Raw genomic sequence first — 15561 nt, forward strand, 5'->3', positions numbered from 1 at the left:
GCAAGTGTTCACGCACTTTCAGAGTATGTTGGATAAACGAGTATCTGTTTCCATGGCATCAAAACAGCCCAGACATTATGCTGTGTGCCTTCGGCGGTTCTCTGGTTCCAGTGCCTGGTTAGTGTGAGCAGAGCTGACTTCCAACAAGAGCACTCCAGAGCTCTAACATTGAGGAGCGCAGCGAAGTCCCCCTGTCACCCGAAAGTGGTGCTCGTGGGGAATGCAGCTGCCGGCATGATTCGTGCCGAACGATGCTGTGTAACACTGCCAGTGCCCAGGCGAGCCACAGGCTGTGGACCACCAGCCACCCCCCTCACGCTGCCAGCTCTGCTGGTGTGCAGCCGCTGGGCTGGAGCTGCAGGGGCTCTGGCTGCTGGAGAGCTCCTGCGAGAGACAGAGGCCTTGCAGTGTCTCTACTGCGTAGTGAGATGGGAGGGGTGGTTTTTGCAAAAAAACCATAAAACTTCAAAACATGCAGGATTCAGAGCTCATTTTACATGGCACTGGAAGAACACGCAAGGTGTTAGGAGATTGTCCTTCTCCAGCAGCCTCTTAAGGAAACAGCATTTATGTAGGCTAGCCCATGCAAACCAGAACTGTTTAAAATGGGGTGCACAGATGCATCCTGCCAAGCAGGGAAGGAGGGCATGAGCAGCTTTTACCTTGTGTGGCTACTGAAACCAAAGGCAGAACAATTTATTATCTGTAATATCTATATTATATATAGATATCTGTAATATCTATAATAATGCTATCTGTTAAATATGCAAATTAAGTATGTTAACTGTGAAATTACGCCAATTAATTGTGTCCAGTTCCTTCAGTAAGATACCACTTGTGTGACCTTGTGGCCATCGCCTCAGTGTTGTCCTGCCAAGAACACTCGACTGAGGGCTTGGAAGGCGGTTTCCTCCTTTGCCTAGACCAGGGGGCCGGCACGTGGATGAGGTGGCAGGCAGTCATCTGCGGCTGCTTGGTTTCCCCCCCCAACCCCCGTCGGGGGTGGGGTGGGGGGTGTTCTGTAAATACTGGGGGCCGGATTGAGGACCCTGGGGGGCCATATCTGGCCCGCGGGCCGTAGTTTGAGGACCCCTGGCCTAGAGTCTGTTAGGGATCAGGCAACTGGACCTCTGGGCAGCTGGTGGTCTTAGCGCGTAGGCAGGATACCCTGCCTCCTGTAGTCACAGCATTTCACTGCAAAGCCAAAGTTCTGTCTTTGTGAGACTTCCACGGGCAGTCCAGCACCCACTGGAACTGGTGCTAGTGAACAGGTCCTCAGGCTTCTCTGGAGACGTACAATGGGTGGGCAAAGACAAGGCTTCTTGGAAGGCATTGCTGCTGCCCTTCAAACACAGTCTGAAACCTTTCCTAATGGTCAGAAGTGATCTACCAGCACTGACTCTCTGGTATCTCCCCTGAAATTTATTCTGAGTAAAATGTCCTCCAACACTACACTGACATAGTGTATGTCATTGGTGTTCCTTACCATGTTGTACCACAAAGCCAGCTAGTTTTGAGGTGGCCAAAATGCTTGCTTTACCTACAGTAAGGTTATTACATGCCATAGGATTCTTCAGGAATGTGCCCCTGGCACAAAGATGCATCTGATTGCCCTTTGTGCCTGCTGCTTGCTGCTGACAGCTTGATGGGGCTTTCCACCAGGCAACCACACCTGGCCTTTCTCCCTACCTAAGATACCACACGACCAATGCTTTGCCCTACTATGTTTTGTAGGAACATTTTATTCTATTAAGGCACCTCTGAAAGCCAGATGTTCTGTTTTAGTAGGGACTTCCTTTTTTAAAAAACAAACATTGTTGAGTTTATGTTATTTTTATTTAGTTCTCTCTGTGAAACTTCCGAAGACAGATCTTTGCTTGGCAATATCATATCAGGGAATGACGGAGTAGTTGTCGTCTGTCTCCATCTACATATATGCACATACACAAGGAATCTACTTAGAGAGCACTACTGATGTTGCAAAGCTGAATATTCGTACATTAGGAAATTACACTCCAGCTTTGAGTTGCATGATCATACACTCTTTTTCCCAAGGTCATCTGTGCTTTGGAGGTTTGTGCCAAACCTGATCAGGCAATGAATCAGGAGCTGTGTAACAGGCCTGTAGAGAATTCCCTAGTCTTTTGTCACAGAAGTCAAAAGGTATATTGTAAATGAAATGGTGTGTGAGAAGGGGTGCGCCTTCCCTAGCAGCTGGACTCCACACCAGCCTCCACCACAGGTTTCCTTTCTGAAGTGTGGTAAATTACTTCCACCAACTTCTGAAGTGGTCACTAATGCCCTGTTCTTCATCTCTGGGATTCCTCACATCCGTCCCTAGAGACAGACTTGGAGCTGTGCTGAGCCCCTGTAGCTGCAGCAAGGGTGAGCAACAGCAGGGTTTCAAACCAGCCCCCAGCCAGCTTTGGTGACTGCTCAGAAAAATCAAGTTCAATGTGTTGAACACCAGGCACCCAGAGTGACTGTAATTGCTTTGTTCTTGGCCTTTCTGTCAGTGAAAAGAGGATAATACCTTCCTCTAACATCATAAGAACGGTGTGTTAATGTGGGTTTAAGGTGCTGAGCTGTAATAGCGTTGTGTAGTCAGAGAAGGGACTACTGAGCTCACATGCAACAAATACTTCTGTGTTCAGCACAGAGTTTGAAAAGTATATGGTTAATAAAAGGAACATGCTTTCTCTGCAGGACCTCTCCTGAACCAGCAGTCCAGGTTTCTTTTATTCTTAGAATATTCCATATTTTGATACGTCCAGAAATAAAAGATCAGTCGTTCTCAATGTACTCTAAACCTCCTGGTACTTAAAGCTGTAACACAGGGAAATGCTGAAATTAGAAATGAGCCATGGGACAGATTTTCCCATGTTTACTAAGCGAGAGCCACTGATGTAAGGATTTCTTTCCCAGGCTAAAATCTGTCAACCTTCTTCCAGCACAAAATTCATTTAGCAGATAAAAGGAGACCTGTGACCTTTGTGTGTACATGTTGGCTGGGATGGTTACCATGTCTAACTCACAAATCCCTCTCTTACTGTCACCTCATTTCTGTGTTACACAAGACTTGGTGGCTGTGGCTGTTATAAAAGTGCCTTGAGATTACACTACCAGGAGAGGGGCCTAATAACAGTCTATTTGTGGAACCTATACATCATGGGAGATGAAGCTAGAGAAAAATCTACTGAGTAACCTCATCCTTACCTTCAGCCTATAAAACATGGCTGCCCATGGTATTACATGCTTGTTCACAGCTTTGTCCAGTCCAGTTTTAAATTGGATTTCTATACCTTTCCTTAAGAAACCGTTCCATGCCATGAGTGTTAGGAAGTTTTTCCTGACCTTCAGCCTGTGGGGTTTTTCTCTGCTTAATTTCACGTCATTTGAATTTTGGCTGTGAAAACTGGAAACATTTTAAGTGAGGAAAGTTTTAAGTATCCCACATAAATGTGAGAGCTGACAAGTGCTTTAGTAATAAGGAAGGGAGGGAGGTGCCTGAAAGCACAGATCACGGCTTTCAGTGCTGAGGTTTCGTGAGGGTTAACTAGATAAAAAGAGGACTTGTGGAGTGCGATGAGCAGATCTGCTTCCAAGGTGACCAGGCTAACTGGAATGTCTTTTTGTCTTGCAGAAGATGAAGCCCATAGCCCAAAGAAGACGATCTGCCCCTTCTGCCATTACTAAAGCTCTCAGCAAGTCAAAGTACCATTCCAGGTAGAGGAAACACCTTTCTCACTCCTTTTCCACCTTTCTGCCTATACGGTCTGAAATCAAACTGGGTTTCAAATTCATTTAACAGTGCGGAGAGCAGTTTGTTTATGGACAGATATGGAAGAGTTTTGGTTTTGCTGGAACAACATCATGCTCAGCAATAAAAGCTGAAGGAAAGGAGGATGGGGGGACATTAACGTTACGGCATTTGTCTTCCCAAGTAACTGCTACGTGTGCTGACGCCCTGCTTCCCCAATGGGAATTCCTCTTTTTTCCCATTTTATTTTCTCTCCCTGTCCTGTTGGGAGGGAGGGAAGGATGGAGCAGCTGAGTGGGGATCTGGCAGCCAGCTCAGGTCAGCCCACCACACAGCACTAGCCAGTTGTTTTCAATGCAAGTAATACTAGGTCTAGGTATTTGATGCCTGTTGTATCCAAGTGTAAAAACACCTGGACAATATTTTGCACAGTGCAGAGACACCCAAGTAAAATCAGGTACAAGAAACTGTGCGTATGTTCCTGTAGTGTGGTTTCCCTGCGGACCTGGCTGCCGGTGAGCTCCAACACTTGTGCCACTGGGCTGGACAGGGAACGCACAGTGCCAGCAGCGCAGCCTCACTGTGCAGAGCGTGGGGCTGGGGCAGTGCCCCTGCTCCATCCCCGCAGAGCCATTCCCTGCCATTGGGGCATGGCGTCCTCAGTACTGGCTTGATGGCAGGGGCCTGTTCAGAGCTTGCATGGGGCATATGGTGACTGTGCTGTGTCACATCGTCTCTAGGTAAAGAGAGGACCTGCTTCCCCGACTTGTCAGCCTGGATTTTCTCCAGAAATTCGCCTTCAGCTGGAAGCCCCCACTGTCTTCCTTATGCCCAGTAGTGAGGCAGTGCAGGGGGGGCAGTGTGCTGCTGCCAGGAGGGAGTGGTGGGTCCCAGCTCAGAGACACAAAGTCCGGGGGACCTTTTTCCCAAGGTGCAGTGACCGGGTCACTCATCACCACGCACATGCTGTCTTGATGCTGGGAGGCCATACCTCCTGAAGGAGTGAGAGGTTTTCCTTGAATATGTATATTTATGTGTGTACATATGTGTACATATATATATGTGTGTGCATGTATTTTTTATATATACATAATATATATATATGTCTATATATATGTCCCCTATGCTTGTAGACAGCAAAAAAATATCTCTGTCCTCCCATGCTTCCTGAACTGCAGGACAAGCTTCCTTGTGCGGTTCTGCCAAACAGTCAGTGGGTGTTTGGCTGACAAATTTGTTGCTGTCCAGTCTGCTCTGGCACCCACCACAGGCAGTGGTATGAGAGGCAGAAACAGAGATGCCCTAAGGAACGGAAGAGGCAGTGCCATGGGAAGGACAGACAGAAGCAGCTGTGGGAGAGAACTGCCCAGTGCAGACCAGTACGTGGGGACTCCTCTCCCAGTGGCATGTGGCTGTGGGTAAGGAGCACAACTGGAAGCTGTCAGAGGACTGGGGTGCAGAGAGATCCCGTATGGACCTGCACGTGTTTTGCAAAGCCCACCAGAGAGCACAGTTGTCCCTGTCCCCTCCGCTCTGACTGCGCTCGAGGGCTGTGGTTTACTTTAATTAACGAGGAGGCCATAAGCTGTCACCAGCCTGGACAGAGCTGTCACAGGCAGGGGAAGCATGGCTGGCCGCAGGTCCTGCCACGAGAACTCGCAGCAGCAGGCAGAGGGGACATGAGGCACACTGGGAAGGCACATCGGATGCCGGACACGGGCCGGTGCGGCATTTGTGCTGGGACTGCAGCAACATTGCCCCTGAGGAGCAGCCTGGTGTCCCACCCCTAGCCCAACCCTAGCGTGTTGCTGCCTGGCTAGCACCCGGGGACTGGCTGCCAGGGACCTCACTGGCCCCTGCTCTGTCGGCTGGCCCACGGGTGGGAGGGCTGGCCTTGGGCTTTGGCCCCAGCACACTCATCTGGGTGTGAGAGGGATCTGGGAGTGGCATTTGGGGACAGCGGGGGCACAGGGAAGTCTGCCCGCACCCTGCCGGCACTGGGCAGGGGGACATCAGCTTGGGATGTCTGGCGGGAGAGCCACTGGATCGGGCCATCCTGCGGAGCAGTCAGGCTGACAGCAGCTTTCCTTCGCCACCAGCTTGGGTGGAGAGAAGCTCTGTCTTTTGCCTGCAGCTCCTGAGGCAGCCAGTGCTCTGCTGGCGCTGTGCTCCTGCAGGTGTAAAGCACCAGGAGTGTCAGCAGACAGTCATGCACAAACATGGACACACAGGTCTTCTGCCGAAATACCAAGTGCTGGCCATGAGCCCATCTCCCTTGGTCCTTCAGTGGGAGCTGAGCCCTCTTCCTCCTGCAGCACCCTGTAACTACCAGACACAGATAAGGGGATGACATGCTCTTTGCTGCCTTGCTTTGGTGGCAATCTTACAAAAAACATTTCCTCAGGGATTTGTTTAATTTGGTATTTTTTTCTTTCTTTGTAAGAAAAACTAAACTGATTGACATTTTGTTCTGGACCAGCCCTCCTGAAGAATACCCCTTTTCTATCACAGCATTGGTAACTGATGCACAGTGCATCCTGCTTTTCTGAAACAAGTGTGTGGGGTCAAGTCGTGGAGAATCATTTAATAGAAAGGGCAGAACTGATTTTTGTTTGGTTGTCTTCTGACCAAGTTATGTGGCTTCTTTGTCATCCCTCCCTCCCTAAACTGCACTAAAAAAAGTAGAGAGAAACAAATTCTTGACTTGGACTGGAGAATATCCTCATGAGGGAGGGAGGCTTTAAACATTTCTCATGATGGATTGCTATAGAGGGGAGCTGGTACAATGCCATCCTTGCTTAGGCCACCAGAGTATTGGTGAGATTTTTTTGCTCTCCTGCTGTGGTGTTTACAAAGCTGTGTAACTCCTCCAGCTTTAGGAAATCCACTGCCGAGGTTGTGAGGTGGTGTGGCTTCCACTGCTCAATTGACACACGTGGAAAGCTTTCAGTATCAAGTTTAAAGGTGATTTTAGCTTCTCACTCATAGATGCAACAGGTGGAGAAGCCTAGAATGCGCTTGTCAGTGGCTGTGGAGTGGTGAGGAGGGGAGAGGGAATTTCTGCTTGCAGGAGTGCGGGTGTTCTGTGACTGGTGGACGATTTTAGAAAAGCGGCTACTGGCTGGCTCTAAACTCACTCCCGTGAAATCAAAGAGGCCCAATTACAAAGCCAGTGGAAACTAAGTTAAGACTAACAATGTCAAAAATATTACCCTTAAAGCTCATGTGTTTTTTTCATTGGTTTGTGTAGAGTCTGCCCTGAGACTAGATTCGTAGTGCTGAGGGTGGAGGGAAGGTATCTCTTCTGCATGTGTCCTTGCCTGCAGGCAGGACACACATTTTTGCCTACGTGTAGAGACAGGAGGATTTCTGGGGGTTTTTCTATCTACATAAATCTGGGGCCATGTCTCAGAGGTTAGCTAATTCAGTCAGGGTCAGGCACATGAACATGGTCTTTGAGCAAGGCTCAGCAAAGAACTATTGCTTGTTCATTCAGCACAATCCTACCTGCACAGACCCAGGAAAAGCCGGTGGGAGCTGTTGTGCTGCCAGCACTGCCAGCCCAAGCCAGGAGCAGCGCTGGGAGGGTGCTCAGAGGGTGCAGAGAGGCAAGAGGGGAAATGAGCACTTGGCAGGGCACTTCCAGCTGGGGATAGCGTAAAGGATCTGGTTCAATCCCAACGATGGCAAAAACCGTCGGAGTTTTTGGGAAATGGCCAGCAGCTACATCTATCTCGCATCTAGAAAGAAGGTGCTGGATTGCAGCCAGGCAAGCCAGAATCAGATGGCTGGAATTAATGAGTACATGCAGTTCATTTCCTTTGTGTTGCAAACCGTGCATTGACAAGCTGTTCAGTGCAGATGGCAAACATGCAGAAATGGCAGTCCTTGCCCGTGTAGGCTGAGCAGTGCCATGAGACATGTTTTTTCCATGTTCTTTTTGAGTCATAGCTCACACACACGTGCAGGAAATAAGTATTCGACCTGAGTGAGAAATGACTCAAAAATGAATGTTTCAGCAGCTTAACCCCCTCAGATTTGGTGTGAGCATTTAGGCAGTTCTCCATCTGCCTGAGGCTGGTAGAATTGACTAGGAAAAGGCAGGCAAATGCAGTTCATAATTGAGAGTAATAGGGGCAGTGCTGGGGGAGGCATGGGGCTGTCGGGCTGTTCCAAAGCAGTCACCTGTGTCAAACCACAAACCCTTGTTAGAAAAGCTTCTGATGTCTTATGATTTATCTTCCTCCTCCAGGGAAACCACCCTTTCCTCTTCCCATTCAGACAATGGGCTGCCAAGTGGGGTGTTCAGCAGCCCAGGCTCCACTTTCATCCTGGACGAGCGAGTACAGCTAACCGTGGGCCTGCAGACACAGGAAAGACATTTGATCTTGTTCAGTGATGTGCTGGTCATCGCCAAGTCGAAGTAAGAGGAATTCACAGTCGCTCCATCTCCCCAGTATGTGCTGTTGAAGCTAGGCTCAGAGCTATTTGTGGAGCAAGCATCAAAACAAGTCTTCTTTATGAAGACTTTTACCTCCAGAAATTCCTCTTCATATTAATGTTGCTCCATTTTCCAGAAGGAAACATTGTCTGATTGGTTTTGCCTTTTCCTTTATGTGGCTTCTTGAAGAAACAGCATGAGGGCAAGAGGCAGTAAGGACAGAAAACTGCCTTCTGGCGTGGCTACTTCTGCCACACCTAAATTAAGAGCTTAGGTGACTTCAGTTATTAGCATAGACAGTAATTAGCCTAAATCACCATTTACCTGCATGATGGCTCTGGCCACTCACATTGCCCTAAGCCACAGCTGTCCCACTGCTGCCACCAACCCCAAAATCTACTTGCAAAACTTTCTTGTAGTACCTCCCCATGTCCAGACATTTAGTTCGGGGGACAGGGTGGGGCTTGTTGCTGTCACTGGATCTGCATGACTGGAAGGTGACATGACCAGATTCTGAAGGTCTAGATGTTGAGTTCTGGCCTGAGAAATCTGTAATTTGAATTGCAGGTCCTCCTCCAGCCTGAAGCTGAAAAAGCAGGTGCCTCTGAGTGAAGTGTGGACTGGCACCAGTCTCAGCGAAGTGACAGAGAAAAAGATGGATCTGGAGAATTCGTTTGTCATTGGCTGGCCTACCACCAACTATGTTGTCACCTTCAGGTATGTCACCAGGCACCAGACCTCCCTCCCCCAGCAGCCTGGCAGCTGCCCAAGTCTCCCACATGTCAAGCGGAGCAATGACCGAGGCTGTAGGGCCCTGAACTCTGCTGCAGCCCTTCTCCCCATTGAGCAGAGAGGGGAGTTCCACTCATGTTAAACAGTGTGCTAAAAACTTAAATGTTGGGAGACAGTCATCTTAGATATCTGCAGGTTGGTCCCCAAGAGCCTTTTAGAGGACCAGCGCTCGCAAGTGTTGTTTATAGCAAGGGCTAACCCTGCTGCAGAGCATCTGGGAACATCACAGCCACACCTGCCATAGCAAATGTGTCATCACGTAACCTACAAGAGTGTTGTTTCAGCACCTGCCAACAGCCATTTCTGTAGATTAGCCCTAGTTTGAGAATTTTTCATTTCGAAGGACATGTTAGTTATTTCAATGAAAAATGCCAGATGGCCTTGCGACAGGATTAAGTCCTTTATCCACCCTGAGGGTAGCATGGGCAGCTCCTGGGCAAACCTTCCTCCTGCAGCTGTCTGCCAGGATGTCCCAAGCCCACGGCAACAGACTACAGAAATGGAAGGGTTCTTCAAGATGGGTCTGTGCCAGCAGCATAGGCCAGAGCTTGCTTAGCCCTTGCTAACCCCAAAAATAGAAATGCAGGGAAGCATGGAGCACCCTAGAGAGTAGCCTGTTCACGCCCAGATGCCATCTCAAAGGTTGTCCCAATGTTGTGCCTAAGTTAATAAGGCTCACCAAAAAGCCGGTGAGCTTTTTATTACCTGGAGATCAGTCTAGCCCGGCTAAATTGAATCTAGAGCTGGTATATCCACAGGGAGCTCAGGTCACTGCTGGCTCAGGCATCTCTGCTTTGTACTCTCCTTTGCAAAGTAGAGAGGCCAGCAGACTTCAAGGGTCGCTCTGTCCTCAGGGGTTCTGTTGGCCCAGCTCGGACGTGCTAATCTGTGCTGATGGTTTTCCGTCTGTAGGACAGCTACCTTGGTGGAAATAGAAATGGGAACTGTACCATGGTTTCTTACATGCTGTCTCATCATTTCCAAGGGTCTGGATGTGTCTCCCGGGTGATGCGTTCCTGATTGGGATTCATGTTCTGACACACAAGCTGCTGTTTATGTCTTAGTCCAAACTCAACAGCATAACCCATGTTGGCAGCAGAAGCTTGTAGGAAAGCAGACACTGGGAAGGAAATAACAGGAGAAAGAAAATAGCAATTAAAGATCACTGCAGAAATAATAAGGGCCCACAAGATGAGTTCACTCCAGCATCACAGAAAGATACTTGTCCCTTACCTGAGCACTCACCAGCCTGGGCAGGAAATGTAGTCCAGTTTGTTGTTGGGATTTTTTTGTTATTATTGTTTTTGTTATTTGTTAAAATAGGACAGAAGCAGGAAAGGAGTGCTTTTGTTCCAGGGCTTTGCAGGAAGGAACTTTGACTTACAGCTATATATAAATGAAATTGGGTAGAGTTTCCAAAGGCTGTTATCCACTCAGCACTTGTTTGATGATCTGCCTCCCTTTTTATCTTCAGCTCAGCTGACGTGAAGGAACGATGGTTGTCAGCATTACTGTGGTAAGTAACCCTCCTTCCATCCTCCTCCTAGGTGGTTCCTCGACAGTCCTCAGAGAAATTTGTCGTGCTAGGTGTCAGACTGCTCTCTGGTTTTCAGCACATTAAGTGTCTAGCTACTGTGTGAAAAATCCACTTTTGAAACCTGAATGTAGAAGCCTCTGGGTGAAAGCACAACTGGTGTTAAAAGTCCAGAAAAGACTAAGTCCACTAGAAGATAACACTGGAGCACCTTTTTTCCTTTGGAGCTGGAGGTTGACTTTGCTAATCGCTGTGGAAACGTCACAAGTGTTACTGATTCAGATATTTTTTGATTTGAACAAACGTTTGTATTTCATGGCATCTAGAGGCTACAGTTGTTTCTTTTTCACGTTATGTTTTTATATGTTGTTTCCACTAACATCAGGGCAGAAGTGCTTATATAGGTACAGGGAGGAGAAGAGAATTTCATTTCTGGAGAACAGTAATGATGGTAAGGATGCTGGAAGGTGTTATGCTAGGCACATATATCTGCATTAAAGTACTGCCATGTGGAGTTTTGCTAGTCTGGGGCCTCAAGAAAGATAAAGAAGGGCATGTGACCACACTGTGAACATTGCATGTTATTGTTACTGTCATAATTAATCTGTATTTATTGTAGTCCCTAAGGAGCAAGTCTCTTGGACCTCTTGGATCCAGATCTTACAGTCCTTCGCAAGTTTGGTTGGGAAATGATGTTCCCTCCCCTTTTCTTTTACTTTCAGGCACATCAGTGAGGTAAAACAGAACGAATATCCAAAGAATCTAAACCTTCAGATCTATGTGCTGGATGCTGACAACTGTTCTTCTGTAAGTAAAGCCAAGAACCTGCTTATCAGACCAAGGCTACATGGAGGTCTGTGGGGTAGGGGTGGGAAGGCAGGGCTGTGGTGCTACTGCTGCTATTCCTGTTTAAAATTCAAGTCATATTTGAAAAGGTTTTAGATGGTATTCTTATCCTTCCCACTGGAAGCCCACTCAGAAGGTTTTAGTTTGGGAAATCAGAAGGTAGCCAGACCCTTACCAAAGAGCGGTTCATTCTTAAGATTATTCTTGGCCTCTGGCTTCTTTTCTCTTTTCCTTCTACTTCACTTCATAATTAGCGATGGCTTGTGCTTGGGTGCCCAGTCATTTCTATTTTTAGTGCAGTAAGTTGAGGATATTGATCATTAAGTAGTCACTGGTGTGTTCTCTTGAATTAATTTACTGGGATGTGTCCTAGCCTCTTCATATTAATAGAATACATTTCTAGTCTTCATGCCAAGCTTGGTGGCTCACATTTACCTTCTGGGGACTTCTCCCTCAGAGCGTGACCCCAGACACTCATGCTTTATTAGTGTTGTGCCGTGTTCACCCTTCAGACTGACAGTGGCACTACCATCAGTCAGATACTGACATGATCAAATACAGCATCTGAACACCTCCTACCAGTAGAAATATTGGACAGAATCTTTGGATGGTATAATAAAACCCACAGTAGAAGAAGTAGCACAGAACCATTTTCACAATGTATAGCCATCACCTTTAACAGTGATTCAGTGTAGTTCAAATTAGTACAACTCTTCTAACCATGGACATTTATTAAAGTCAGTTGATAGACAGATGAGTGATGTATTCCTCAGATTTTCAAGCCACAAGAAACTGCAACCAAATTAGCTTCCTCTGTTTTCTCTCTTTTCTTTTCTAGACTACTGCAGTCAATGTGTCCAATGTGGAAAGTGCAGAGAGTGTGATTAAGAAGACCCTTCTACAGCTTGGACTCCCTGTAAGTGGCCGTTGCGTATCTGAAGGATCTTAGCTAAGGAGGCTGGCAGTATCTGGTTTGCAGGGCAGTGCAGATGTGGAGAAGTCTAGATTTGCTGTAGCTAAGTAGTAAGTTGTTAGTACTCTCTGGACTACAAGGTGAAGCAACATGTGTGGGTGCCAAGTATTAGAAACACAGACATGGTTACATGCCTGCATTAAGTCCAAACCTTGTATAATAAAGTCCTAAAGACTTCGATGCTTGCAATCCTGCACTAGGATTGAGGCAAGCTTGTCAAAGCATTGTTAATACAGCCATGAAATACTGAACAAATCCGTGATGTTATCAGATGAGCCTTACCCATTGCAGTGGTGCAGCCTTACCCGTTGCAGTGGTGCAGCCTTACCCGTTGCAGTGTTCAACAGGTAGTTTTGACAATCTTCCAGTAGTCTAATACTGCGGAAGGTTGTGGAACATACTGCTGAAATAGGCCAGGAAACCATCATGTGGGTTTGCATCCTGCTGGCTCTTAGCCTTCTCCTGAAGCTTTCCCCTTCCAGTCCATAGCACTCAGTGCATGTCTGACCCCTTGGTCTGTTCAGCCCTCTGCTGCTGTCTGTTGCTTTTTGAGTAGAGTGAACCTCATGGACCCTCACCCTGGCCCCCTTCACCTAATATTTTTCTCTCCTGTGTTCCCTAACCGCCAGGGCAGAACAAGTGAGCACCACCTCTGGGTGATCTCAGGAAAAGACGACACGGCTTACCCTCTCATTGGTAAGAGCTTTCCCATTCTCCCTCAATTCTAGCACCACAGGAACAAGTGATAAATGATACAGGGGTGTGTGACAGAGGCACATCTCAAATGTTGCACTCTTCGCTTAAAAAAGCAAATGGTAAGGGAACCGCTGCTGATGTGAGATGTGACATCAAGCTGATGCAAGGTGTCACTTGGTTTTTATCGTCTCAGGATCCACATTTAATCAACACAAGGTGACGCCTTTGAAGACCTTCACACATACCTCCCTTTTCCAAGCAAATCTGTGAATTTCTGGATGGGAGCCCATGACACTTTTCAGCAGATGCTTCAAATATATGGGAGATTTTTTAGGCCAGCCTGAGAAGTTCTTCCTATGCAGCAGATGTAACGTCAGGGTAGACATGCCTCAAAGCCCAGTCCCAGCCCGGTGGCTGCTGGTATGAGCTTGCAGAGCTACATGCTTGGAGGCTGGTCATCCTCTCCTGCTCAGCTTTGCAGTCTTCTCACAGGCAATGCATGTGGTCTGGGGCAGCCTCAGCCCACCTTCGCTACCTGTGACAGAAACATCCACTGATGTCCTTCAGGCAGCACAGCTCCTGACACCTCTTGAGCACTTTGCCTTCAGGTTCTGTCAGAACCTGAAAGTTCTGACTGCAGCAAGAACGTGCTCAGTCCAGAGGAAAATACTTTGGCAGCTGAATGAAGCAGAATTTTTAGATGGATCCATTGGTGACCTTTTTGCCTCTAGTTCAGAAGCTAACAGGTTTATCCTACTTTTTTGGTATTTATTTAGCTTTCATTGTGTTTCAGTTCACAAATAAGGGAACTGTTTTCCACGGAAGGTGTCATGTCATTAAAAACCCAATTTGTTGCATGTGGCTTCTTAACATTGTGCTCTGAATTGCCACCTTAAGCCAGTACTGATCTGATCGCACAAGCCCATGTGGGCTGCTTGAGGCAATGCCCTCTGCAGGCTCTTTATTTGAAAACTTTCTTTTTTAACAGTTTGTGTTTAGGCTTTAGAAACTACTGAGGCTTGGAAAGTAGGTGTGTATGTAGAGGGATTTGAGGACAGTCACAACAGAGGACAGTGATGGAGATCCGTAGGAGATGATTTCAGAAATACAAGAAACATTTTAAAATAAACCACTGAATTTTGTCTGTTAAGTCCTAACTGTTCATCATGGAGATCACCAAAGCTGGAGTTTTCCAATAACACTAACAATAATAATAGTTTTTATTTGTGGATTATTGGCAAGAACAAGACAGCAAAATGTAAGATTAACTGTACAATCTGCCAGAGAGGAAGCAAGGAAATGCGCTGATTTATGCAGCATCTAAACCAAAGCTGGCAGATGCATCTAAACTGCTCCTTGCTTCTCTGACAGATGTGGTCAGCCAGTGGTGCAGCCATTGCTCATACTGTTTTGCCCTGTAGGATACTGCTTAGTTATGTCAAGTGAGTAATCTCTGCATTAACTCTGCACTGTGTTTTCAGTAATAACCCAATAAATACATCCCCAGGCTCTCCAAGGAAGTTTATGCATGTTGTTTTATTAAAGAGGTCTTGCTCTAAAGACCATGTGTTGTCATAGTAAGACTATTATTCTGGGGCTCTTTAGACTGCACATGTTTATTTGTGGGTGCTTTCCAAGTTGTTGTGGCACATGCTTTTTGTATTCGTCCAATGCATACTGAACTGTCATAGCAAGCTAGGTCCTACACAGAGCAATGCTTGCAGTATTTTGTTAGTGCAGTGGGGCCCATAAGCCTATTAACAAGGGCTAAAACCCAGTTAATAGTGCTTTGCTGCGTGATGTTCTGGAGAGCTAAGGTTAATAATGTTAATACATAATGTTCTGGAGACCTAATGAAGAGTGGCTGTCCATGTTTAACTGGAGGAACTTATCTGTAAAGCAGTGGTTATATATATGCATAGATGTGCCCTGGCCTCTTTAGACCGCAGGTGGAGGTTTTGAGCAGCATCACTTAGAGGCCCAGCTGCAGTGGGAGCCATTGGATGTGGCTGCTTCTTCCTCTGTCCAGATCTGGAGCTGTTTTCACATAGCTCTGCATCTTTGCGTGCTCTTAATACAACTCTTTGCTCAACAGGGCACGAGCATCCTTTCAGCATCGCATTGAACTATATCCGGGACTCTGCTGACCAGCAACAAGGAAGCAACAATAACACCCTCCTGGCTGATGGGACAAAGGCTTCCTTCTTTGATCAGCTGCCAAAGGAAAAACAGCGTCAATTTGTCCTGAAACCTCGGCTCCAAGCTCCAGTGCAGCTGAGGAGAGGTAGGGGCAGCAGGAGTGCATTGCAACCAGGCAGAGACTTTGCCACTTTCCGTGGCAGTGCCAAACTATTCCTAGCATCGTACACATATCCCAGAGTTGCTCTTGTAGCTGATTGCATGCAAAGAGGAAGAGATTGCAGAGGGGCTAATTTGTCTGTGCAATGTTCAGAATTAGCTTTCAGTCTTCAACTGCCTTTCAATTGCAAGCCATTCTTACATTGCACAAACAGGAGGGT

At 47.1% G+C, this 15561-nt stretch overlaps 1 protein-coding gene across 2 annotated transcripts in view; it reads left to right on the forward strand.

Moving 5' to 3' along the window:
• The window catches only part of LOC119157402 (rho GTPase-activating protein 20-like), a 39665-nt gene that overhangs the window by 15612 nt on the left and 8492 nt on the right, over positions 1 to 15561 (forward strand). Inside the window, exons 2-9 of one of the 2 annotated variants that reach the window (XM_037408308.1) lie at positions 3644 to 3726; positions 8013 to 8183; positions 8769 to 8918; positions 10468 to 10509; positions 11250 to 11334; positions 12212 to 12289; positions 12976 to 13042; positions 15138 to 15326. In XM_037408308.1, the coding sequence (XP_037264205.1) occupies positions 3647 to 3726; positions 8013 to 8183; positions 8769 to 8918; positions 10468 to 10509; positions 11250 to 11334; positions 12212 to 12289; positions 12976 to 13042; positions 15138 to 15326 (862 nt within the window). In that variant the 5' untranslated portion in view covers positions 3644 to 3646. The remainder of the gene's footprint in view (positions 1 to 3643; positions 3727 to 8012; positions 8184 to 8768; positions 8919 to 10467; positions 10510 to 11249; positions 11335 to 12211; positions 12290 to 12975; positions 13043 to 15137; positions 15327 to 15561) is intronic. The other variant, XM_037408310.1, reaches the window with a different exon arrangement.

This window comes from Falco rusticolus, chromosome 14, assembly GCF_015220075.1.
Source record: "Falco rusticolus isolate bFalRus1 chromosome 14, bFalRus1.pri, whole genome shotgun sequence".
NCBI lineage: Eukaryota > Metazoa > Chordata > Aves > Falconiformes > Falconidae > Falco > Falco rusticolus.